The following is a 24,804-nucleotide window of genomic DNA, read 5'->3' as shown; positions in this document are numbered from 1 at the left end:
CTTCCGGTTTACAAATTGAAGCATCATACAGGTGTCATTCTTTTTAGCAACATAGTTTTCACTCTTCCACGCGTGTATCTAGAGATCTCGTCGTGGCTTAAATGTTCTGTTGTAGTAAACGAACAAACAAACCTGTGAACGTGGTTTTTTTTGTTGTTGGTTTTTTTGGGAGGGGGGGGGGGGTGTCTCTTCGTGGATGGGGGCTTTTATTTTGAAATGGAGCGGAAGTGGGACGGAGTGTGTGCAGACACTTAACCCGTACAAAGGACGTTTGGTAGGCAAAGAATAGTGAGATACCCTGAAAGCTTGTGGTGGTGGTGTATTGTTGAATGCGTTTAGTTGTTATGCGATGGTTTCGTTTGAGCTGTAAGAAAGAAAAGCGTTTTATTTGACAGCAGCTGATGCTGCTCCTGCATCTCTGTGGCTGCAGCGCTAGCTAGTGTCAGGAGATTAGCTGGACGTTCATAGGAGCTAACACCGACGTCAGGTCAGAAACCAGGAATCTCTGTGGGACCTTTGGGACAAAACTGCCAGTTTACAATCAGAGGAGCTCCAAAGTGCAGTCTTTTTCCAGAAAACAATGAAGGCGGCTCTAACTAAAGGAGACGGTTAGCGGGAGCGGTGTGTTGTATGCTTTGCTCGCAGCCCACTGCCACGGCACCTCGTTGCAGTCCACGTCGAGTCCCATCTGCTGTTTAATAGGCCACGTCTCCGCGGGCGTAGTTCACCGAGAAGATGCCGAGTGTGCGGAAGGGGACGGAGAGTAAATACGCGTAGAAATGTGAAAAGCCTTTATCATCTGTGACTGTGTGCGTGTAGCGTTTGTTTCCCACGGAATGTCACGTACACAGATGTGTTTAACATCGGGATAACACTCTCTGAGCTGCGGTAACGATCTGTAGTGACGTTAGACTTTCAGTGTGTCCGTGTTTGAAATGATTGGGTTTGGTGCAAACCGACGGGGAGGCCGCATGCCGTCCTTCATCCTCGTCTTATCGATGGTCCTCATCGGCGTGTTGGCTTTCAACTACTGGACGGTGTCCAACAGGCACGGCCGCCTGCTGGACGAGCTGGCGGAGATACAGACGCAGGTGAAGCGCTCGGACGCGGCGCGAAGCCGCCTGGAGAAGCGCAACTCGGAGCTGATAGTGCAGGTGGACACGCACAAGAAACAGATCGACCAGAAGGATGGAGACTACAGCGTGCTGGAGGGCAAGCTCCAGGCCAGAGAGGGGGCCATCAAAAAGTGTTCCGATGAGAAGGTACACTTAAAAATTTGGTTTGGTTTGATCCAACCTGGCTGTCACTACACTTGTGCAGGAGATCTCATAGGCACACAGAGAACTGTTCAGACGTTAAAGATACAATTAAGTTCCTATAAAATGGGCCTGAAAAATTCTGCCTGAGGTCAAACCTGTGGCAAATCTATTCCAGGAAAAGCCAAGGAACAACAGCAGAGTAAAACATTTTTGGTTTATGGGAATTTGTTGGGTAGCCTTCAGATCAAACGGTTGTTGCTGTGGTTTTTATTTTTAAATAAACTGCTAACAAAGAAGCATAACTGTATTCTGAAAATGTCAAGTCATGACCTGTGGTTATATCATTGTAGAACATAGAGCAGGTGCTGTATATGCAAGTCTTATCTAATATAGAAAAGGGTACATGTTCAGCAGTATCTCTTTGACCTCCCTGATCACACAGATGCTGTGTAAACACTTGGAGGTGAGAGTAGTGAAATTTGACAAAATACCCTTCAGAGCTACGAGGGGCAGGTTTACAAGTGTTAAACCTCACGTATTCTCTAGACTGAGTTATTTCCTGATGCTTCTCCTGTTCCTCCTTTCAGCAACACATGATGTTGCTTGAGTAGTCTGTGCACACTCACTCTTGGTTAGGAACCCATTCATTCTCACTGATGCACCGCCCTAACCGATCTCTCCGGAGATCTGCTCCACCCGCTGTTTTTCTAGATAATCACCACTCAGCAGGCTTAAATGCTTGGCGTCTTCAAGGCGAACAGTTATGAAAGTATCTCGAGAGTCTCTCGGTGCAGAAAAGATTTGGAAGCTATAAGTAGCTTTTTATTACTTGTTTGTTCTATTTTTTGATCTCATGTTTTTTGAGTGTGTTTGTATCATGGCGTAATAAGCTACAAATTATACATTGTCGCTCCTAAGTTGTCTTTCACCTATAAACCAGCATGACTCACTGATCTCTTTCAGAAAGCCTTAGCTGCTCAGGCCATGTTTGCTTAGGTTATAGTTTCATGATAACAGTTGCTTCTCTGATTGTAACCCACATAACCGTAGTTGTCACCAGTTGCACTAAACCTAATGCAAATGAGGCAACTGCTGTGATACTTTGTATTCCTTTACAAAGGGTTCTCACTGAATATGAACGTTTGAAGACGTAGGAAACCGTTTGGTTTGGCAGTAAAAGCTAGCTTTATTAGACAATATTTAATATTTGCAGATACGTTGGCCCTAACTACAGCAAATAGAAGATCCTCCCAGCTTCTTTCGAAAGGCTGCTATGTAAACTGCTTGGTGAGCAGAAAAGTATCATTCCTAATAAATAAGAACTATTCACAGATGTATGATGGTCTTTCTTAAACCCAACTAGATATTTTAACCCTAAACTTATCATTACAATAACTTTTGGAAACTCAGTTGGGGGTGTAAGAAATGTACGTTAAAGAAAGTATTCATAAAATAAACTTGGTAAATTGCAGACAAACCAAGAGGCGAAGCTCCGGGTAACACATTAGGGTTTCTTTAATCGGCATAGAGTTAGCATTGACCAACATTGTTCCGCTTATATTCCTATCTAAACATCCCACCCTTGTTTTCACTGAAGTGCATACTGCATACAGTGAGAGGCCTGCAAATATAGTAACCCAGTTGTGTATTTATAAAGTTAAGGGGAGCAAAGCAATCATTTAGCTGATTTTTATCAGCTAAATGATTATTTTTAAGCAAATTATTTATCACATGCCTCTTAAAGCATTGCAGGTCTGTGTTGCCTTTCTCTTTACCTTGGCAAAGAAGTAGAGACCAGGTTTTAAAATAATGTGTAGCATTTCAAAGAACCCTGAATGGCTCGTGTTCAGTTTAAGACTATCAAGACGAACCTGTTCCTCTGGCTTTTCCTGAAGTAACTTTTATTGTCCTGTGGAACCCTGATGCCTCCTGCCTTAAAAATATTTTCTCTCAACACGTTCTTGTTGTAGAAAAGTAACACTTCTTGCAACTCCTCCTCAGTTCATCTAATTCCTGGATACATTTATTTCCTCTTACTACAGATGAAGTTACAAAGTGACGTCACAGCCCAACTCGCTGAGGCACAGAGACTTAGAGGTAAAGGCCAGACCAGCAGAGGGCGCCTCTTAAACTGAATCTGCTGCCAATGCACCATCTGTTTGCTTTACAGTTCTTTAAGATTGACCCTTTTCACACGTTTCTGTGTTTGCATGGCGGTGTCGCTGCAAACAGAGCAGCTGACGGAGCTGAAGCAAGAGTTCATGAAGCAAGAAGAGCAGCTGAGAGAAGTGAAGAGAAATGGCACTAATCTGGAGAGAAAATTGGAGTATGAGAGGTATCTATCTCAGTTTATGTTATTATGTCTTTTTTTTTTTTTTGATGCACCTTAAAAAACATCTAGCCACTTTTTGAGAAAATAGTTTTTGCATTAAAGGTACACAGAACAACTTCAGTATTATAATATTACCATAATAGTTCAATTTAATGGCTCTTGATGTCAGGAGGTGTTAAATTAGCAGCAGTGTGGCTGATATAGCAGTGAAAATGCTGTACTTAGTTCAACAAATTTGAATTGCATGAAACTCTTCTAATGTTTGTTTTTACTGGGATTACACATTATTAGATGGTTAGATGGTTATTCCTTATTTGTGCCTGGATAATTCACTTAAACTGAATGTTAACCTGGCCCTGTTTAGCTGTTTTTAATAAAATCAGTTCCTTAGAATGCTGAAATGATCCTGGATCATGTGGATCAAATTTCGAAATGTGTTTGTGTTTTCCAGTTTACAGTGCGGCCGTCAGATTGCACAGCTTAAAGGAGAGTATGAAGAAACAAAAAAAGCCCTGGAGAAAGAAGTGTCAAGGCTGAGACTGGTTAGTTTTAATAAATCTCGATTAGCAATATTCCAGATACTCTGGTAATTATGTACAGCGTTACTTTGTTAAGGAAAGTCTGGAATTTAAATTCAGTATTTTCCAGTACTGGATATGTATCCTTCCTTTCTTCCTCCCTTAGGTCTTTCCTCCTTCTTTTTATTTTTGCTTCCTCTATTTTCTCTCGTGTCCTACCTCCCTGCCATGGATAAGATCCTTCCTTGTCTTTCTTTTTTTAGTTATTTCCTACATTCCTTCTTTCCTTGTGTCCTACCTCCCTTCTTTCTTTCCTTTCTTACGTCCCTTCCTCTTTTCTATCTTTTTTTCTTGCAGAAACCTGTGAACCTGTGAACTTTTCTGTTTTTTCTTTTAAAATTGCCGTAAAAGGTCTAAGAACTCTGGAAATTGGTGTTGTACAACATGTTTAGTTTTGGTATGAATATCTAATAAGTTCCAAAGCCATTTATCAGCACAGTCATTTTACTAAAAATTAGCAAGTTTTGGTAGCAGCTGGTTATCAGGAAGTAGTAGCTAAACAGCTGTCGGTCTCTGTTGATTATTGTTTTATGGATGTGAGGTGAACAACAAATGGAGTGGTGTTCTCAAACAGCAAAGCCCTGTGCACATATACAGAACAACTACTCTCCAAAATATAAGAATTTATTTTTGTTTTGAGGAATTGGGAACTGAGGCCAAATTAGCTTTAAAAGCTATTAAAGAACAGTTGCTAGGTGTTTAAACAACCAGTTCACAATGCAAAGCAGAAGGGAAATTAAAGGGCTCGTATAGGGAAGTCCTGGCTCTTTGATGCATTCTTTATTTTTTCAGCACCGTTTTATTTATTTTTTTAACTGCTAGTACTGTTCAGATTCGTTTGAATATGCGGCTTCCTCTTCTTTTTATTTTGATTGCAACTTTCTATTCGATGACCCTCTGTATTTCCCTCAAATTTACATTTGTTTGTTTCTCTTTTTTTTTTTTTTTTTTTTTTTTTCCACTGTAATCGCCTAGGCTGTGAAAGGCAGCCATAACAAGGCGGGGGCAAGAAAGCAAGCAGATGAAGCAGCTGGTGTGGAAGTGGCTGGAGAGCATCACACAGTGGTCACTCACCGGCATGACAGACAGTCAGATTTAAAAGGTAGATTTGGCATGTCATTTCAAATCTAAGCATCTGTTGTCCTTTTTCATGCAACATCCAAACATTCCTTCCAGCCTAAATGTACGTGCTTAAATCAATCAATAGATCAATCAGTAGATGCTTATACGGATACTGATAGACCAGTTTTAAGTAAACTCTTTGTTTTCTTCTTGCATCTCATTCGTTGTGCTCTGTTGCAGAAGAAATGGGCAAACCTGGCAGTGATGCTGGCATGCCTGGAATTGAAGACAGTGAGGTGGGAAAAATGGACGAAGTGCAATTTGGTAAGCATTGAATCTGAATATTAAAGACCAATTTTTACCTTTTTGAAAACCAAAGATCCTGCCAACTGTTAATGTAATGGCAGTGCAATAATGTTGGACCTACTCATTAGGAGTCCAGGGATTGGTTAATTATTTTATAGTGTAGCTTTGATTTTCCTATCTCATGGAATTTACTGTCCTATTGTTGGGGATAATGAGTGTGTAATAAGTGTGTGAGACCACTGTAACTTTGTCTTTATTGGGTTCAGTTTTGCATAGCAAACACTCACTTTGCCATTTATCTAAAGCCTTGAAGAAGCCCGCCATCACTCAGAAGCACAACGAGGCACCTGATGTCGGAGCAGCAGCTGGTGCTGATCCTGGACTGGAAGCAGCTGACAGTCCAGGGCAAGACCTGTTGCTGGACCAGCCCAGACTCCAGCAGGACCGGCTGGAGGTCAGAGCAGCGGGGCTCGCATCCCCAGTCATCATCAAACAAGGAGACAAGCCAATAGTATTTGAAGAAGATAACAAAGCAGATATCAAGGCAGACGAGCTGGGAGAACAGCAGAGACAAATTCAAGGTACAGTCTGCAGTACGAGAATCTTTTAAAATCTTGCGTTAAGAAATTCACGTGATACTAATTTATAATACAGTTAAAAAAACGCTCGAAAGACAATTCTTTGTGATGACTTGTGATGGAGTTATTTTTTATTGTTTTTTGTTTTTCCTTTTGATCATGAAGTTGATGAAAAACATTTGAAGAGGATTCCTCTGCCTCACGATAACGCCCAGGTGCCCAAGCCCATCCAGCCGCAAATCCCTGCAGAGCAACTGCACCACCGCCAAAGTGAGTTTCATATTTTGAATATAAAAAAATCTACATTGTGAAGGTGGTTTGGGATATGTGTTGACTTAAAGTGGCACATATTAATGAAATAACCAGCCATGGGTCTGTTTTAACTCACTGCATTTACAGCCTCCTGTGATGCCAAGAGCAAGATGCAATTTTCCATGGTGCCATTTCTGTGATATATAATTTTTTTGATATTCTGGTGAATCCCAGTCATTTTATGAACATGAGTTGGAGTACAGTCAGGGTTTTGAGAGAGGACTGGAGTACAGAACAGAGGAGACGAAACGGACACACACGGCTGCCAGAATTTCTTTTCCTGGTGTCTGGCTTCTGCTTTGCTCTGCTGCCTTTGATTTTCTCCTTCTCCTTTATCTCCCTTGTGCCTCTGCCAGTGATCCCTCCCTTTTTAGTCATGTAAAGGAAACCAAATAAATCTGTCATGTCTCAGCGAGCACCCTGATGCTTTTTCTCTAAAAGGGTGTGACAGCAGTCTTAATAAGCTGGACCTCGTTACATATTTGCTCAACTTTAGACATGAGTAGAACCTGAGCTGTCGTATTAATGTTTCCACGGCTTGAACCTTCTCAAGTTTTGTCATGTTGGGAACGTAAATTTCCATTTATCTTCTCGGGTTTTAAATGAAAGACCAAAACAAAAGAGTGCATAATTGTGAAGCAGGAGTAAAATTATGTATAGTTTTGTAATTATGATATTTTTTACAAATAAAAATCTCGAACGTGTGTCATGCATTTCAGCCCCTTGAAACTGGAAATTTTTGTTCCTTCTTATGTGCAAAATAACTGAAGATTGGATGGAGAGTTTCTGTTAACACCACTTTTCAGAGATTCTCCATCAGATTTTGCTCTGGACTTTGAGTGGGCCATTCTAAATGCTTGTTAATAATGCAACAACATATTACAGTATTATTACATTGGCAAAATGTTATTACGTCATTGGCACAAAAACGTTGTTACAGGGTTGGTTATCAGATTTATTACATAATGGCCATTAATAACTTATTAGTTGCAACACGTTACTACTCATGTCCTAAAAGACCAACATGTTGGCAAAGCAACACATTGAAGTATTAAAGTGACTATTTCTCTTTTCCAAGAAAAATCAGACATCACTGCAGGGTTGCTGTGTGATTCTGTGGATTACAAGATCACTCTATTTATTCTTATCTATGGTTTCTCTCCTTAAGTCCATCAATGGCTGTCCTCTTTAGAAATGCCTGTCGTCTAATTTACCTTTCTCCATGTATTAACCTCATCCTCCGTATACCATCACTCACTCCTTCATGCATTCGTTTGTTTTGTTTTTTTGTTTTAGTTTTTTTTCCCAAAAAAAAAACCTTTTGCTTTCCCCCCCAACTGCCTCTGCTTCCCTTCTTTCCTGACGAGGCCCTTCTCTGCCTCCTGCAGGCCGGTTCTTTGATGAGAACGAGTCCCCAGTAGATCCGCAACACGGCTCTAAGCTGGCGGACTACAATGGGGACGATGGGAACGTGGGTGAGTATGAGGCCGACAAGCAGGCCGAGCTGGCCTACAATGAGGAAGAGGATGGTGATGGTGGGGAGGAAGACGTTCAAGGTGAGCCAGGCCTGAGCCCGGGACTGTGTCCAGTGTGTATCCACCATTCCTCCCTTGTTTCCTCCCTCCACCCCACATTCTGCTGCAGCCCTGCTGCATTTGTCCAGAGTAGCTCACAATACCATGAGTCTGTTAAAAACAAATCTTCATTTAAAAAAAAAAAAGACTTTTTTTTTTATATATATATACATGGAAAATTTGACCATGGCACTTGCGGTTCTGTGAGAGTTCTTCTGTTGCCATCTAGTATTTTCTGTTGTGCCTGTGCTTCTTTTTAGCTAAACCACCTGTCCGTGCCCACCAAACATCTGACCTACATCTACACCAGCCGATATATTTAGCTCACTGTGTTACTGGATGTGTCTATGTTCTCCTTCTAACATTGAAGTGCATGCCTCGGTGTTTGTTTCACTTGTGATTGCTTCCTACCACTGGTTTTTGAGGCCGCCACAAAGTTTCATTGTATCATTCTTGTCTTCCACTGCATATAGAAAAGGTTTTAATCAGTTGATCTGTAAGCAAAAACAACATTCTGACATACAACTTTAGCATAGTGTATTTTTGTTCTTCCTTATAAATGACAGGGTTTTTTGTGTGTGAGAAAGTTATACATTTGAGAAAAAAAAAATAAGGGAGGTTCTCTTTTGGTTTTAACAACTTAATATCAGTTGTCTTCTGAAAAAGTCTGGAATTTGATTCCATTTTGTCCAGGTTTGGATAAGTATGGATTAAGAATGTATAAATAGCAATATTTCTAGATTTTATTCCTCATCTCATTGTCTCTGTATTTCTTCCTTCCTTTTCTTCTCTTTCTTTCTTGCTTTCTTTATTTAATCTGCTACATAGCCCCTAATGTTTGTTTGACTTCTTTCTTTCCCAGATGATGACGATCGGGACATTCAGGACAGAGACAGAGCTGTGGATTATGGGAAAAGACATCAAAACAATGACATTTTGTGAATGGAAGCTCACTCAGCTATAGCCTATTAAGAACTGTCCTCTGCCATCGAGGTTGTCTCCTGAAAAATTAGTTGGAGCATCACTTTGTCCAAGCACTTACAGGGGGCTTTTTCAGTGACTATTCTGGCAAACAGACATTCAAACTAATTCTGAATAATATTTGTAGAAATTAAACAGCATTCTCCTGAGCTGCTATAGAATTGCTAATGTATTTTAAGTTATGACAGTAGGGATGATGTACTGTTCGTCACTGCATTTTGGTACTGGATAACTTCTTCAGCTCTTCATGGACTGGTCTCACAGATTCCTCTCCGAACTTTTGGAACAAGTCGCCTTTTCTTTAGTTGCTTTTTCTTTTCCTTTTGCCTCATATATAAAAAAATCGCTTTCTGAGATATTTATCAAACAAACTAATCGGGGCTCTCTAAGATGAAATGCCTACAAAGAAGACTTATTTTTTTCTTTTTTACTGGAGGGGAAGATTCACTTGCCAAGGACTTTGTTTACGGCCTAACAAACCTCTTTGTTTTTGTGACAGAGACCCAGAAGTGCTCCTCGTTCTGTTTTTAAATGCCACTGCATGTGTCAGAAGGTTTTCTATCCTCACACCTACTGCTTAAGCAATACTTAGGATGGCGTTAGGAACAAACAGACGTTACACATGCTTCCACCAATGAGGTCTCTTGAACTTTGATGTAGTTGAATTGTTAATATTTGTACCGAGGAAATATAATTTCTCACCTTTTGGGGAAATCTGTAAAAAAACAAAACAAAAAACAACAAAATCAGTTGTTTGTGCAAACTGAAAAAAAGATTTTTCACTGAAGGGCGCATCGAATGTAATGTAATTTTATTAAAGCTGATACTTCATGTCTTTTGTCACTTGTCGCGCTTATAGATCGGTGGTAGTGGGGATGGTTTAGTTGACACAGCTTCTAATGCAAAGAACATTAAAATATTGTATTTATCAAAAATATTTATCATTGCCTTACTTGACCAATTTAACTAATACTAAATTCTGTTATCTGATCAGTTTTAGTATATGCTTTACTTTGGAAGCTGTTGTGAAAAAAGGCCAATTACTGTGTGTGTAAGAGTCTCTGTTTTCTTATTCTGTATTTTAAAAGGTATATTTTACATTAAATAGCATGAGTACTTCAAAGACTGACCCGTTTAGCCATAAAGAAAAATTTTCAACTGCATTCTCTGGTCGGTTAGTTGTAAAAAAACTGAAGAATAAACTTCCTAAAACACCAATTAAACGGTTCTGATACAGTACAGTTCTGAAGATTGAAATTGCTCAAATGATAGCCCTGTTTTGCATCGACTTACTAGAGGCCAAACATCATTGACTTCATTGAAAACAGTCCTATGCGTTTTGTCATGAATTTACTGCATCAGACGTTGCTTCCATTGACACCGTTTTCGTTAATTTACCTTTAAGTATATTTTGAAGTTACCAGACCTTTGCTGTATAACAAAAGCAGCTGTTAAAGCCAGTGTATGCAAGAAAAGAAAAAGTCCAGATTTTCAATCATGTCATTTAGCGTCTTATGTGTCTTCCACTGCTTTTTTCCATTTAATTGTATTATTACTATTAATATTTTTGTAATTATTGTTGTAGTTTGGGAATTAAAATGTACCAAACCTACTCAGGATAGTATATTTAACTAGGTTACAATTGGAAAAACAGATTTGAGTCTTGGCAGCTACTGTGTCAAAGGCAATAAAGTTAACTGATTTTATGGCTCAATTGACTCAAATGCCAGAGCCAAACATCAGTAACATAAGATGACAAATTTATATTGACCCAACCTAAGTTAACAAGTAAGCTACGCTTCAGCTATTGAGAAAGTAAATATTTATTATAATTCATGCACAAAAAAATTTGAGTCTGGAAAAGTACATTTGTGAATGTAAAATGATAGAATGCTGTCTAAGATCTGAGGCCGTATGATAAGAGACAAAATGAAATCCCTAATGTATTATTTTTGTGTTTACAGCAATCCTATGTGTGGGAAAGTTTATTCCCCCTGAATGAAATTAGTGGAGGGGGGAGGCAAACCGCGCAAATTGATGAAGCATATTAATTTATGTGTCGCCAGGTTGAAGCTCTCTGATGGGTTAAAACGGTACGATGATGAGATAAGTTTGGTTGTGTCACCAGCATGTTTAACGCATAACGAAATCTCTCAAGACTGTGGAGCTTCGGCTGCAGTGGTTGCTGCGGTCGGATTGCCTGGTGTTTGTCAGAGAGGTAAGTCAGGGGGTGTGTCTCTGTCCCATACGGGTATCTGGCTCGGGGAGACAGAGCAGAGGCGGGAAATGGCGCCTGGTAGCACAGCAGTGTGTCATTTCGAAGACGGTCCTTAAACAGCAAAAATACAACGGAGGGGGAAAAAAACAGCCAGTACCTGTGTTGTGATGTTTAATTTGCCTTGAGTCGTTATTGTCACGTACAGCGGGTCACACTACAGTAAGTCGCACATTTTTTTTTTAACTGTTCGTGCATCCTTGGGTTTGTGTTTATGTAATCGAAGCTATTGAGGGGAGATTTATGTTCCTCTCCATGCCTGTGCACATCTGTTAGCCTGAAGCGGTTCTGCGGGAAGGCTTCGTAATGTGAAGCTAACGGCTAAGCTAATTCACGGCCCTCCATCGACATGACTTAATTCCTCACGTTTTATTCAAATTCAGCCATTACTGACGTTGCGACGAAGCCCTTAAGTAAATACTTGTTTCACGTATAACCAGACACACAGTAAATGGTGGTGTTATTGGGTTTAAAAAATGAAAATTTAACACTAAACTGCTGCTTGGCTATGCGGTTAGCCAGCTAACGAAGCTAGCGTTCAGGTTGGCATTCCACAGCAGCGCTTTACGAGCTTTACGTTAGCGCTCGAACTGCATTTCCCAGTATAATTTTAAAATATGTTAAAACATCTCTTTATAATTCATTAGATGAATTACCTTCCATGTAGTTAGTTTACTGAAGTGTGACTACATCAAATTTAGCGGCGTTATTGTACTGTCTGATTTGATTAAATATGTCAAATATTCACGGCGAGATGCACATCGGCAACCTATACATTGTTCGATTTAATTAAAAAGCCTCATTATTTTTGACTTGTCATTCGGGCTATGATGCCGCACTCGCTTGGCCACGGTGAGATGGTCTGTTTAGGTTTTGGGATGTTAAAATGCTAACGCTCCTTCGGGTGTAGTTTAATTTAAACTGTTCGTGACTACAACCGTTGCTTTTTAGCAGGGCTAATTGCTTAAACTCGGCACTTAAAGAAAGCACTGTACACACTCTGGTAACACAGCAGAGCTTTTAAATCGGATTTATTTGCTGCAACTTTTACAACCATATATCAGAGAGTGGTTTTAAATAATTGCAAAGGATTTGTCGTTGACTGGATTACTTTTGATTTTGAGCTAAGCGGTGCTCGCTTGCCCTTCTTAGCTAACTATATACATTTCGGCAGTACTAGCGGGTTATTGGAAGGGTCTCATTTGTTTCTTCGCTGTGTCCAAAGCTAACTAGTACTAGCCTCCCCACAGTTGCATGGATGTTCTTATTTCCCGCTCACTTACTCGCAGCCAGCAGTGTGCATGATCCGTGGCTGATTGCCTGGAAAGGTGGATGTTATGTATTGCAGGTTTCCTGTTGCCATCCTCCCTGTCAGGTCATGCAGTGTTTAGATATCGAAGATTTTTCCTTTTTCCATTTCAATGTAGCTGCGTTATAGAACCTTACAGAGATGCACTGCATCATTTAAAGGAGTGGAAGTCAAGACTAGAAGAGTGACATAAAAAAAAAAAAAAAAAAAAAAATGAGCTGTGTGGTGAAATGTTGGCATGAATCTCAGTTTGATTCATCTGTCAGTTTTCAGTGATGAAGCTGCAACTCCATGGCCAGAAAAATCGAAAGTTATCTAGGTGTGTTTATGTAAATAAAATGTATGTATTTATGTAACTAGAGGAAACAGATATTGGACGGGGGGTAGCCAACCTTAATTTTGCTCTGGGCAGTGATTGGAAAAAGGGTGATCAACAATATGTAGGCAGCAAAAGGTCAAATAGGAGATTGGTTACATCTTAGGAAAGCACCTCGGAGGGCCTGTGTTATATGTAAGTGAAAATAGGGAAGTAAGTGTATCGGCAGATTTTAACAGTTTGACGTGGCTCCTTCTGTAAATCAAAGAAATACTGGATTCTGAAGCAGGAAGACTGGTATTAAATCAATGAACTGTGTCAGAAATCAAACGAAATTGCACACAAGTACTGTTGTTACTTTCAGATAGATTAGTCTTATGGAAATTAGCATGGAGTCAAGAGGGAAAACAGTTTATATCAACTACATCTGCTTGCTTAAAAGTGATGATCCTGTAATATTTTTAAGATTCTGCATGATTGAAATTTAAAATAATTTCTAAAGCAAAGAAGAAAAAAAAAGTTTTAGATCTTTTTCATAGAGATGGAGCCTGTGAGATTATAAAACTTACAAACATACAAGAAGACTGGCTGTTTAGTGGCAACTATGGGATCCAAAACAAAACTCCTACTTCCACTGTTTTAATCTCATCATTGGCCTAGTTGTAAACTTTGGTGGAATTTAATACATAAAGATATTACAGAATCTTAAATATGTATTCAATAACAAATTGTAGTTTGTTATTCCCAATCGACTTTACTTGAACTAATTTAGTTTCGCTGCCTTTAGTTGAGTTTGTTACTCTTAAGCCGCAGCAACATTCTTGCTTGTACCACTTTTCCCTTCCCCTGTTTTCCTGTAATTTAAATCTTACCATGTACTCTGGAAAGGTTGTCCTTTTTTTTTTTCTCTGCACGTCGGCTTGAACACCACTTATATTCTATTCACGGTTATGCCGTTGTGTAAATGTAAACCAGATGTGGTGAAGGACATTTACAGTGTGCAGCATGTACAGCTTGAACCGAGAAGGCGCTGTTGCATCTGGAGTGGTTCCTGACTGCTTGCGGATATGTCTGGACACATTTTGTTTTCTTACGTAAGGGAAAAGGGTTTGTGTGATTAACGGTTAATGTGTTGTTTTCCAATCTGTAATATTGGGCTACTCAATCTCACAGATTGAGTGTAAATATCTCTACAGATGTCTTGGTTTATTTCTCCCACGACTAACTTTTGGTCATTGCTTGTGGTCAAATTAATCTGTATTTCGTTGCTGTGACTGAAACCTTGATCTTATGTCCATGTCATCATTCCTAGGTAGTGTTTATAAAACTTGTTTATTATATGATCCTGAGAAATGCTCCCTTCTTAACTGTACAATGGAAGTAAAGCCAGCTGTGGCTGCTGTGATCCTCTGATGTAAGTGAAATGGGATCTTGAATACATCCAGATGTTGGCAGAGAAAGAACCAATATTGCTCCTTACACACAGATGCATCTTTGAGACCTATCCGTTATTAAAACAAGATAAAGTGTGTTCTCTGTATTTTTCCTGTACATCCATAATGTTTTCCTGCTCCCATCTCGCCATCTTTCCTAATTTCCAAATGTTTTCTTTTATTCTCACAACAGCCTTACATGTGAGTGCTAAAACAATGAGGCTGAGAATGCGTAAGGCGTCTCAGCATCAAAACCCCGCTCTGACAAGCCGGACGTCCCGAACCAAGAGGAGGCATTCAGAGGTAGAAGACGACCCTCCTGCCAGCGGAGGAAGGGGAATATTATCCACTATAAAGAAGTTCATCCGAGGAAATGCTGTCAAGGTACCTCTATTATGAGCGCATAGTCACTCATGTGAATGCAGTCTCTTTTAGGAGCATTAAAGCAGGTCAGGGGGATAGAGGTGGTGTCCTGCTTGGTGCTAATCTCAATCATATTCAGAAGTGCCAGATAAAAAGTTTTATTTACTATTGTGCTCTTCATGTGCCCAACTCAAACGCAGCAATTCTGGCTACAGAGCGTCATGTTTCCTAAGAAATGTCTGATGGAATGCAGCAGCTTGTCCGAGAACTCGGGTTCTGGTCTAATTTTAGCTTTTAGCTCACAATGTTGGTGTGCAGGGACAGAAGCTTGTTGCGAATGGAAAAGTCAACTCCGCTAAAAGTCTTTCCTATAGAAGATCGGGGATGTTTTTATTTTTAAATACTTCCTTATTACCTTTTCTTAGTCAGTCTTGATATCAACGATATCAAGCATGTAGCATATGGTTTTTTTTCCTGCCTATATCTTCGAATCTTTACAAAATGCTTTATCTAAATCAGTGCCTATTTGGCATTTGGATAATGATGCTATCTGCTTTGTGTGTCACTTTTAAATAATTAACTTTTAAATTCTACACAGCATTTTGGAGATTAGTCATTTTGAAACTGGCAGAAAAGTTGCGGGTACAGGTGTGTTTCTTTTAGGTGGCTCCGATTTGGAGTCGGCGCCAAACCCTGCAATTAGTGAACAATCGATTAGCTAAAATGAATCATTAGTGTCTGGGAAAGATTTCCTACATCATACAAAATTATCCATTTTTATGTTTTCGTAATGCTTTCTTTGTAAATGGAAGAGAAATTGACATTTTGAAATTTTATAATGCAGAACAGATGAATGCTTTGTCTATTTTTATCAATACCGAAACAGTTGAATTTTTAGGCCAGGATGCGGGGTTTTTTTTTTTTCGGTCTTTACAGCCGTTTCTTTTTGTCAGTTACAACAGGAAAGCCCAGCTAAGAAGACACGCCTCCATTGCGATGTGGACAACAACCTCATAACGTCCACTCCCACCAACACCAACTCTCCCCGGAGGACTGCAAGCAGAGCAGGCAAGAAAAACTCCATCAATGGCCGTAAGTCACTGGTGATTCTGAACTTAAACTGTATCAGCTCAAATCAGGCTTTTCTCCTTCACGTCTCCTGAACCTTGTATTTCTTTCCCGCAGAAGCGACCAATCATGACAGGAATAAGGAGAAGCCCAACGGCAGTTTGGAGGATACGACCGCAGTTGAGATGACCTCCAGCCCTCCCAGGACAACCCTTCTTGGGACCATCTTCAGCCCGGTTTTTAACTTCTTCTCACCAGCTAAAAGTGATTACTAACATCTCACGCAAACAGTAAAATTTAGTAGTGACCGGTCTTGAGTGGTTAAAACCTTGGTGGCATGTTTTTATACGTGCACGTCTTTTGATGTCTTGCTGCAATATTACCTTGTGAATGTTTTTCATCATTTTGTCTTTCATAACAACACATGTATTCTGTTCAGAAGTCACCTTAGTGAAGTCATGATTTTGCATCTGACGTGTCAGCAAGAAGTGTATGTTAAATTAGTTTTCTTTGCATTGGTTTCTCAGCATCTTCGGGCTCGGACTCTCCTGACCAGGCTCTGGAAGCCGAGGAGATAGTCAAGCAGCTGGACATGGAACAGGTGGTGGAGACGCCCACCAGCACAGTCACATCCCCACAGGACCTGTGCCCCGTTAATAACTTCTACTCAGGCGTATCACACCTGCCGCCTCTACGGCCTCCTCACATCCTCGAGGCATCTCCTACGGCAGAGGGAGACGAGCTCGATGCTGATGTTGACCTCCCCCCTTTGACAGGTACCACATCGCAGTTGACTGAAACGTTTTTGTTTCATGAGCAGCTGCCGGTTCTGCTACCGCTATCTTCGCTAGTTTGTCGTCGTGTTTTTCGAAACGTTCCCATTGTGCTCCAAGCTCCAGGTTCCAATCTGAATGTGACGTATGTGGATGTTCCTCCTGCAACAGTACCACCAGAGGCATCCTATGAGGAAGACTGGGAAGTGTTTGACCCGTAAGTAACACAATGCAGTGGAAATAAAAGAAGAAAGTCCTCTCAGTCCGACAATACAACCGTCAGAGAAAAAATGACTTTTTGAAAGTGGAAGTGTAAAAAAAAACAAACACTCACACCAATTAGGGAAAAGTTGACAGCTGATTTACTTCTGCAAATGATTTTAGGATGCTGATCCATTTAATGCCAGTAAACATCCAGGTAGCTGATTATCATCATCAACAAAGAAAACCTGTTTTATAAGGCTGTTTATTTTCAGTGCCTGACAGTGCAGCAGCGCTGATTTGTCCTGGTTGTTTTAAATGTTTTTCACATCAGCTGTCACTGATTGTTGTTGTAGGGGACTTTTTGGTTCACACACAGGCAATCTCTATGCACTGAAATCTGTCCTGGTTTGGCATCTCTAAACGTTTAGAGCAGAGCTGCCTGAATGCTATAGCGGAATACTGAATATGTCACATTTTGTTTAAGGAATATTTCCAGTATTTTGTGATTTGACTGAATATTGGTGGGGTTTTTTTTTGGTTGTCTTCTTGGTTTTGTAGTTATTTCTTCATCAAGCATGTCCCTCCGCTGACAGAAGAGCAGCTCACCCGTAAACCAGCCTTGCCACTGAAGACGCGCAGCACGCCTGAGTTCTCTCTGGTTCTCGACCTGGTCAGTTAAAAATATCTAAAACATCATTTTTCGTGGTATTAAAGTTTGTTCTATGACGTTTATGAACTTTTTATATTTTCCGGTTAGGATGAAACATTGGTTCACTGCAGCTTAAACGAACTAGAGGACGCAGCACTTACCTTCCCTGTCCTCTTTCAAGATGTCATTTACCAGGTTAGTTTGCATTTAGGTTTTCCTTTTTATGGCCATATGATGCCACTAGAGGGTGGTAAAGTCACCTGTAACGCTTCCTCTGTCCTGTGCAGGTGTATGTTCGCCTGAGGCCATTTTTTAGAGAGTTTCTGGAGCGCATGTCTCAGATATATGAGGTAAATGTCACTGGGTTGCTCCTTTTTAGTCATTTCTGTGTTTGCCATGTTTGAACATTGAGACCTGTATCATCTTTCTTTTCTAGATCATCCTTTTTACAGCGTCTAAAAAGGTATATGCAGACAAACTACTCAACATTTTGGATCCTAAAAAGCAGCTTGTGAGGTATGATCTGTTTTGTTTTTACTAACCAGTTTTTGCATGGTATGCTTACATTTTCTTGTAGACTGTTGTTACAAAGTGAGCTCAGGAAGTGTAAAGTACCCGAGTTGGCATGCTCTGCTGTTAAAGGTGTCAGTGTTGTGGTTTTTATAAATGATTGATTTTGCTGACGCTGTCACTGATTGTTTTTCCTTACCTCTCTGCTTCCCCCCCCCATTGTAACTGTAGACACCGGTTATTTCGTGAGCATTGTGTCTGTGTCCAGGGAAACTATATCAAGGACCTCAACATCTTAGGCAGAGATCTGTCAAAGACCATCATCATTGACAATTCACCGCAAGCCTTTGCGTATCAGGTAAAACACAAGGCCAAAATGCAGCAAAAAGTAACAATTTGATAAACAAACTGCGGCGCACTGGCTCAGTAACTGCCTTGGTATTTGTAAACAGAAGAGTAAAAAGTATTCAAGTTTCGTAATATGAGAAGCAGAATAATACTTAAACGATGTTGTAAAATTTGATATTGTCTTTTTAGTATCCTTTGGTGCAGGATTTAACTGATGGGGAAATCACACAAAAGTAAAATTTTAATGTTTAAATGTGCATTTGTTTTTGCTAGCAAATGTTTTTTGTGCCCGTTGAGGCGATGGCGGCGTTTCACTCTCTCTCTACAACTCATGTCTATTTAGCAGATGGCGGATCAGTAAAATTGTTGAACCACTTGCTTTGGTCCTTGGAGACATTAAGTAAAAAATGCCTTAATATTTGCCTCACCAGGAGATGGTCAATGGCCCACACTTGTATACAGGGTTCGACGGGTGCTTGAAATCCTTGAAAATGCTTGAATTTTAACAAGGTGTTTTCAAGGTTGGGGAAGTGCTTGATTTCTGTATAAAGTCCTTGAAAGTGTTTGATATTCTATCTGCACACTTCTCTAATAAAGAGCCCTCTTAACAGTTTGATTAAAAACCTCAGTTTGGTATTTTTTTGTTAAAGGCACAAAATAGAGAGCGATCATTTTACCTTTTAATGAAGTCCCAGAATGCTTCGCTGCTTTGTTCCTTTTCGTAATACCGGCGTGTGATAAGTAGACATCACCTGATTAAAAGACCAGCCACTGGACCGGCGGCGTCCTCTGGCATAGCTATGAAGCAGACCTACTATGAGGACGTAACTGTCTTGCTAGTCACACACGTCTATGGGGTTGCGGGAGAAAACGGCATGCTAGGATTATGATTTTTGATTAATTAATATTTATCAAGAATTATAATTTAAAATCATAATTTGAGAAAAAATTGTTTATTTCTTAACCAAAAATCATTACTTATGAATAGAAATCAGAGATGTCCTCTGGTGGTGTGATTATGGGCTCAACGCTCTTTAATAATTACAAGTTATTAACCAAAACCACCAAATGTCAGTTTATTCAACCACTTCACCGAAGGTGGAGGATCTTTGACCTTGTTTTGACAGATAAATCACTCTTGCACAAAATAAACACAAACTCTTCTCTTAATTATATATATGAGGATTTATTGAAGCCAAATAATCCTGATATACCATTATTCTGGTCTAAAAACCTTCACCTAACTAACAAGCACCGTTCTACACAAAGGGAATAAAAATGACTACCTAACAATAATAATAAAAGAAAAATATATATATGCATTTAGTGTCTATGAAGATCAAACCAGTAGTTTTGTGGACAAAATGTGTAATTTGGGTTAAAAGGAATGAGAAGTCCTGGTGTTCTGATGTCTCGATCGCAGCGATCAGCTGATGTAGCGGTGGGGCCACTCCCCTTTAGCCCCAACCAGCTGATCGCCCCAAATCTTGAACAAAGGATCATAAACTCTGAGGCGGGAACTCAGTGGAAAATCTCCAGCAATAAAACTGGAACAAAGAGTGGTCAGACCACGAGGTACAGACCGCAGCTGCTTTGAATGGAAAACTTTTAAAAGTCCAACTTCTAACTAAGAAAAAAAAAAACGGTGATTTCTCATCTGTACAGGAGGGGAAAATATGATGAACCGTTAGTCGACTGCATACACAAGGAGGAAAAACTCATCTCCTTGGAAATAAAACCTCTGTAGGTTTCCACCTGCGCCGGGTGTCGGCGTGGTCTTCAATCGGCGAATAAATCCTCTGATCTTCTTGTATCAGACAGATTTCCAGCTTTCAAGCTCTTCCGGGAATGGCCTTGTGGAGCAAAAGTTCGCCTGCGAGCTTTTGTCTCACCAGAAATGCGCCTCCTATACGCTGTCCTGTGAGACAGGCGGGAAATAGCCACGAATCTCTCCGTCTCAACCGGTTTATGCTCCAAGTGACGTCAGAGCTGCGACGTCTGTTGAGCTGCGTGTGTCAAAATGTGCGACCAAAATGGATGACCCCAACACCAGGCGGTTGCCGTTTTAATGGCCGCTGCTTCGAAAACTCTAGATACGAAACATGGTTGAGCTTGAGCCTTTTGCAACGGGAGAGTCGGCCCTCTTGAGCGGTAAGCCAAAGTAGTGGGAGGAAATCTTAAATTTAAACTAGCTTACAACTTTGCAGGTAAATTGCAAACTAATTGAAGGATGGATCAAGCTAGGGTTTTGTCATTTTATTAAAAACATTAATAAAAGTGGTTAGCTGATGGTTTACGCAAAAAGTATAATGAACCCTGTGTATAGTGCTTTATCACGTCCCCAGAGACCCCAAAGCGCTTTACACTACAGTCATCCACACTGCCAATGTCAAGAGATGTCAAATGATGACAAAATAGAAGTTTTTATTTATTGTGAAACATGAAAAAAGAATCATAACATTTCCAGTCTCTACAGTTCAACAACAAACACAGAGATCACTCACCAAATCACAACACACTATGTTCCAATGAATGCTATAAACCCCAAACTTTTTACATTCGTTAAGTTATTTATACAACAATATTCGATCACCAGAATTCAGGTCAGCAAAACAAGCATGCATCCCTCCTCACACCTGCCTTTTGTCTCAACAGTTGTCCAATGGGATTCCAATAGAGAGCTGGTTCATGGATAAGAATGACAATGAGCTTCTAAAGCTGGTTCCATTTCTGGAGAAGCTGGTTGAGATGGTAAGCTGGGTTAATCCTCACTGACTTTATTTGGATCTACATGCACATCCCACTAAATTTAAAAGTATCATTGTTATTTTTATTTTTTTATATTAATTCAAATGAAATGTTAAATTTATGCAGATTTGTTCTCACAGTGTTTGAAAATTTAAGTGTGACTGTGGCTTGCAGCTAGTTTGAAAAAAAAAACCTGAAATGTATTTTTCCCTGAAAAAAACCAGCTTGAAAATGGTTATTAATATTGAAATGTTGGCTTGCTAAAAAGTGTTTCCACGTCCTGTACGCTATATGTACTCAGTCTTTGGTCGAGACGTGGCAACAATTCTGCTCTCTTTGGTTCAGGTGTAGTTTAACTCAAATAATGGCAGTTATCTCCCATGTCCTGGGCTCATCTGTGCCAGGGAACTCTTGAAGCTCTGACCCCAGATGCACTCGACACCTTGTAGATCTCTCCCAAATATTAAAATTGGCTTTGCTTCGCGATCCTTTAAGGCTGTGGTCTTTAGACAGGAGCCCTGTTGCTTATGCAATGTTTTTTTTTACCAGATTTTTTTCCTCCCGCTCAACTTCCCATTAAAATGCATGGATGCATGACTATCAGGTCAGCAGTCCTTCCCCATAAATGTGCGGACCATATAACTTTATTAAATAAAAAAAAAGACAAATTATTGGTCTTACAATAATTTGTTTAGAAAAGGAATTTTGGGTTTTCATTAGCTAAATCACAAATAGTGCTTTACTCAAACCAAGCACTAAAACTGCTTTACACCAGGAAGAGATTGACCAAGTCATTAGGCAACTTAGGGTTAACTACCTTGATAGTTGAAATTTACTGATCAGATGAAATGAACCCTAATTTTGTCCTCTGATGTCTTTTCCCTGTTCTCCTGCCTGCTGAACATGTTAGAACGAGGACGTGAGACCACATGTTCGGGAGAGATTCCGACTTCACGACCTGTTGCCTCCTGATTGATTTCAGCCGCGGTGCGTCGCAACAAAACAGCAGGATAAGACTGATACCAACAAGCGTGTAAAAAGCCTCTCTTTGGAATATGAACTGCAACATTGCCATTACTTTTAAAATGTTTTGCCTTTTTTCTTTTCCTTTTTGTTTAGGAAAACAAGCTTCAAAAATTTTTTTTAAACCTGGGTGTAATTTTCTAAAAAAAAAAAAAAAAAAAAAAATGAATCTGTTGAGGGAAGTTACACACGCTATAAACATGCCCATGTATACTCCTCTTTTTATGTTACTCTCCAGCTGTGGAGCCAGAAATGAGCTCCACCCTAAACTTTGAAGTCTCGGTGCTGGTTCAGTGGATATGAACAGGTAAAGAGGAACTCCTCCCCGAGTCCCTGAATGCCACATCAGCCCTTCCTGGTGCTCATGCTGTTGACACTGACAAAAGTTGACACTCTCTGGCTGAAGACCATTTTTTTTCTTGTTGTTTTTCAGCAGAAATGACGGGTCGGTGAATCAATGTTTGTGGGTGTACGTTCATACACTAACTCTTCTGAAAAACGGGCAAATTTCCAACCTGTAGCTTTTTAAAAAAAGAAAAGAAGTGCATTCCTCTGTAGCTCTGTCAAGTTTCTATTGTAGGTTCCTGTTTTTACCTGGTAAAACTGGTCTTTCATTGTATTTCTTTTTATTATTATTATTTTTTGTTAAAAGATAGTATTCCCAAGATGTTTGATTTATATTTGTAAAATGCATTTTTAAAAGGGGTCATGTCAGTTTTAGTAGAAACCTTTTTTTAAACATCATTGGTGAGTGTTCATAACAGTCTACTGCTTTCTTAAATACACTTTAATTAGTCTGGAGGATTAAAGTTTTGTTCTCAATCAAAGTCATGTTAAACTGTCGTGATCGCCTTACCGTAGGCATGTTACTCCTACATTATCGGGACTATACTGTAAATCGTGAAAATTAGAGGGCATTCATTTTCCGAGTGATGTCTCAACAAAACCTTTCATGAACTGTAATCAGTATTGTCTTTTACTCTTAATCAAGTGTTCTGACTAAAAAACAAATCCGTGCTCTGTTTCTTTAATTTGTACGGTTTCATTTAAAGGCTCTATTCGTAGCATCTTGATAAATGTAGCAGATATTTGCCAGTGTTAAAGTCTGCTCATGGTTGAAATGTGGCTAGATCCCAGACCAGCAGCTTACGCGTTCTCTGAATTACCGCCATGAAACTTCTTTTGTAATTATTATTTAATCAAAACTTGCTTAACATTAGCAACATGTTTTATTACTATTCTTTTTACCTAATTTCAGTGTGAACTCAGGCCAAACTAACACTTTAGCGTCGGTAACAACTGAAAACTAAATAAAAGTTGGTCACAGAAGATTGACTGTCAACACCTAAAGTCAAGAATTAATTGCTGAAAAAATTGCGCGTTTTCCATTTGTTTAAATAAATGTATTGTACATTTTTATGATAAGTGAAATGTGAGCATTTAGTTGCCTGTACAGTGCCATACAATCCCTGTTCTCCCAAGCTTCTCCTTCGGGCAATTATTGCTCAGTTGACCTGAAACAAAATTAAACAGTGAAGAGAGACAATCAAACGTTTTAGCTCTGCAGACATTAAAACCATCGAAACACAGAGACGACAGGTGCTGTATGTGTCGTTTGACCCTGTCTACATGTGGAAACATTTCCCAAAATCTTCAAATCTTTCGGTGTAGAGGTTGTTTCCATCTGCTTAGTGGTTGCCTGAATTTGCCTTTTTCTGGCACAACAGTGTTTAATCAGAATGTATTGAGTAAATATGTTCTATGAATGTAAATTTCACATGGGGTGAAGGCTTAAAAAACGTCTTTCCAAGAATCCTGCCTTGGGCTTTGGCTTCATCGCTGAAACCAAATAACTGGCAGTGCGCATTAAGAACTAAAAAAAAAAAAAAAACACAAAGGAAAATAATGAAATTCACTTGAAATGGAGACGTTTCTCAAGTTCACCATCCTGACTGCCATCTTTATGCAACCTTCACTTCCTGTGTGTGATGTTCCCCCAATTTCGCTTGTATCCTCAGTTAAAAATGTGCTTTCTTTTTTTTTTTTTTGAATTGGTGTTGATGCCTTTCTGAAGGATCAGACTGAGGCATAATGATACTTTTCATTAAGTCATTTCTATGTGCATTGTACACTGAGGGTTGTACGATACATGCAGCTTCTTTTATGGAAAAAAAATCCTTAAAATAAGGAAAGTCTTGTATTTTTGATTCTTTTTTTTAAAAAAAGGCATGACATATCTACTTTAAATGTATTAATGAAGATTTAACTTTACATCAGATGGGGTGTTTTTTGTTAGTTTTCTTTTCTTACGGATATCTGTGTTTAGTTTAGGACTGTCAAAGAACGGTTGAACTTAGCATGTAGACAGTACAGCTTGCTTTGTGGGAAAGTCATGAAAAAAAAACTGAAATCATGACACATTTTTCTGCAAAAAAGAGCGCTCCTGTTAATGATTTTACGATTTTTTTTTTTTTTTTTTGTACCAATATCCGTTAAGCCATTTTACTTGCAAGAATTGCTGTTTGTGCTGACGATGTATTTAATGTTTTCAGACATCTTTGTTATCTGTTAGGCTGTATGCTATTGTAAAGTGTATATACAGTTACAATGAATTTCTGAAACAAAGTTGTAAAATGGGGAGAAAAAAATCTTGTGGTCTATTTGGTTTTTATTCCTGTCCACTGTGTCATAATGACTGATATTTGGATTAAATCCACTCTGAAGGTCAGGTAATTAGGCCAGAATATAAACTGTAATTCACCCATATATTTAAACTGTTTATCAACCTACCCTAAAGTAAATT

At 39.5% G+C, this 24,804-nt stretch overlaps 2 protein-coding genes and 1 long non-coding RNA gene across 8 annotated transcripts; 2 read left to right on the top strand and 1 right to left on the bottom strand.

Moving 5' to 3' along the window:
- Positions 1–226: 226 nt before the first annotated feature.
- On the top strand, positions 227–9,813 carry golm2 (golgi membrane protein 2). 4 transcript variants are annotated; one of them, XM_047363901.1, is made up of 10 exons: positions 227–1,262; positions 3,302–3,356; positions 3,492–3,594; positions 4,043–4,133; positions 5,145–5,271; positions 5,475–5,555; positions 5,843–6,118; positions 6,281–6,385; positions 7,816–7,983; positions 8,864–9,813. In XM_047363901.1, the coding sequence occupies exons 1-10, from the start codon at positions 936–938 to the stop codon at positions 8,941–8,943; spliced, it is 1,413 nt and encodes a 470-aa protein (XP_047219857.1). In that variant the 5' UTR covers positions 227–935; the 3' UTR covers positions 8,944–9,813. The 4 variants fall into 4 exon arrangements, with proteins under 4 accessions (XP_047219857.1, XP_047219856.1, XP_047219859.1 ...); XM_047363900.1 differs by having other exon boundaries at positions 5,472–5,555; XM_047363903.1 differs by lacking the exon at positions 7,816–7,983.
- Positions 8,133–13,688, bottom strand: LOC124867448. Its single transcript, XR_007038058.1, has 3 exons — positions 12,541–13,688; positions 9,685–9,697; positions 8,133–8,464 (listed from the first exon to the last, which is right to left on the bottom strand). It is a non-coding gene; the product is annotated as an uncharacterized LOC124867448 (long non-coding RNA).
- ctdspl2b (CTD (carboxy-terminal domain, RNA polymerase II, polypeptide A) small phosphatase like 2b) lies at positions 11,062–24,514 on the top strand. Of its 3 annotated transcripts, none has more exons than XM_047363896.1 (13): positions 11,062–11,200; positions 14,509–14,699; positions 15,632–15,770; positions 15,864–16,010; positions 16,274–16,522; positions 16,640–16,736; positions 17,282–17,393; positions 17,481–17,567; positions 17,660–17,722; positions 17,809–17,888; positions 18,114–18,240; positions 20,886–20,981; positions 21,889–24,514. In XM_047363896.1, the coding sequence occupies exons 2-13, from the start codon at positions 14,532–14,534 to the stop codon at positions 21,952–21,954; spliced, it is 1,431 nt and encodes a 476-aa protein (XP_047219852.1). In that variant the 5' UTR covers positions 11,062–11,200; positions 14,509–14,531; the 3' UTR covers positions 21,955–24,514. The 3 variants fall into 3 exon arrangements, with proteins under 3 accessions (XP_047219852.1, XP_047219853.1, XP_047219851.1); XM_047363897.1 differs by lacking the exon at positions 11,062–11,200 and adding an exon at positions 11,240–11,419 and having other exon boundaries at positions 15,632–15,746; XM_047363895.1 differs by lacking the exon at positions 11,062–11,200 and adding an exon at positions 11,242–11,419.
- The last annotated feature ends 290 nt before the right edge of the window (positions 24,515–24,804 follow it).

Source organism: Girardinichthys multiradiatus, chromosome 4 (genome assembly GCF_021462225.1).
Source record: "Girardinichthys multiradiatus isolate DD_20200921_A chromosome 4, DD_fGirMul_XY1, whole genome shotgun sequence".
Classification (NCBI taxonomy): domain Eukaryota; kingdom Metazoa; phylum Chordata; class Actinopteri; order Cyprinodontiformes; family Goodeidae; genus Girardinichthys; species Girardinichthys multiradiatus.
Note: the sequence above shows the minus strand (reverse complement) of the source record. Positions and strands in the feature narration are given on the sequence as shown.

Bases quoted from the DNA above. Each gene is read 5' to 3' on its own strand.
- golm2 (XM_047363900.1), top strand. From the start codon at position 936: ATGATTGGGTTTGGTGCAAACCGACGGGGAGGCCGCATGCCGTCCTTC. The intron at 4,134-5,144 runs GTTAGTTTTAAT...GTAATCGCCTAG, and splicing joins AAGTGTCAAGGCTGAGACTG to GCTGTGAAAGGCAGCCATAA. The intron at 6,119-6,280 runs GTACAGTCTGCA...TTGATCATGAAG, and splicing joins ACAGCAGAGACAAATTCAAG to TTGATGAAAAACATTTGAAG.
- ctdspl2b (XM_047363896.1), top strand. From the start codon at position 14,532: ATGAGGCTGAGAATGCGTAAGGCGTCTCAGCATCAAAACCCCGCTCTG. The intron at 16,737-17,281 runs GTAAGTAACACA...TTGGTTTTGTAG, and splicing joins GACTGGGAAGTGTTTGACCC to TTATTTCTTCATCAAGCATG. The intron at 17,723-17,808 runs GTAAATGTCACT...TTTCTTTTCTAG, and splicing joins GCATGTCTCAGATATATGAG to ATCATCCTTTTTACAGCGTC.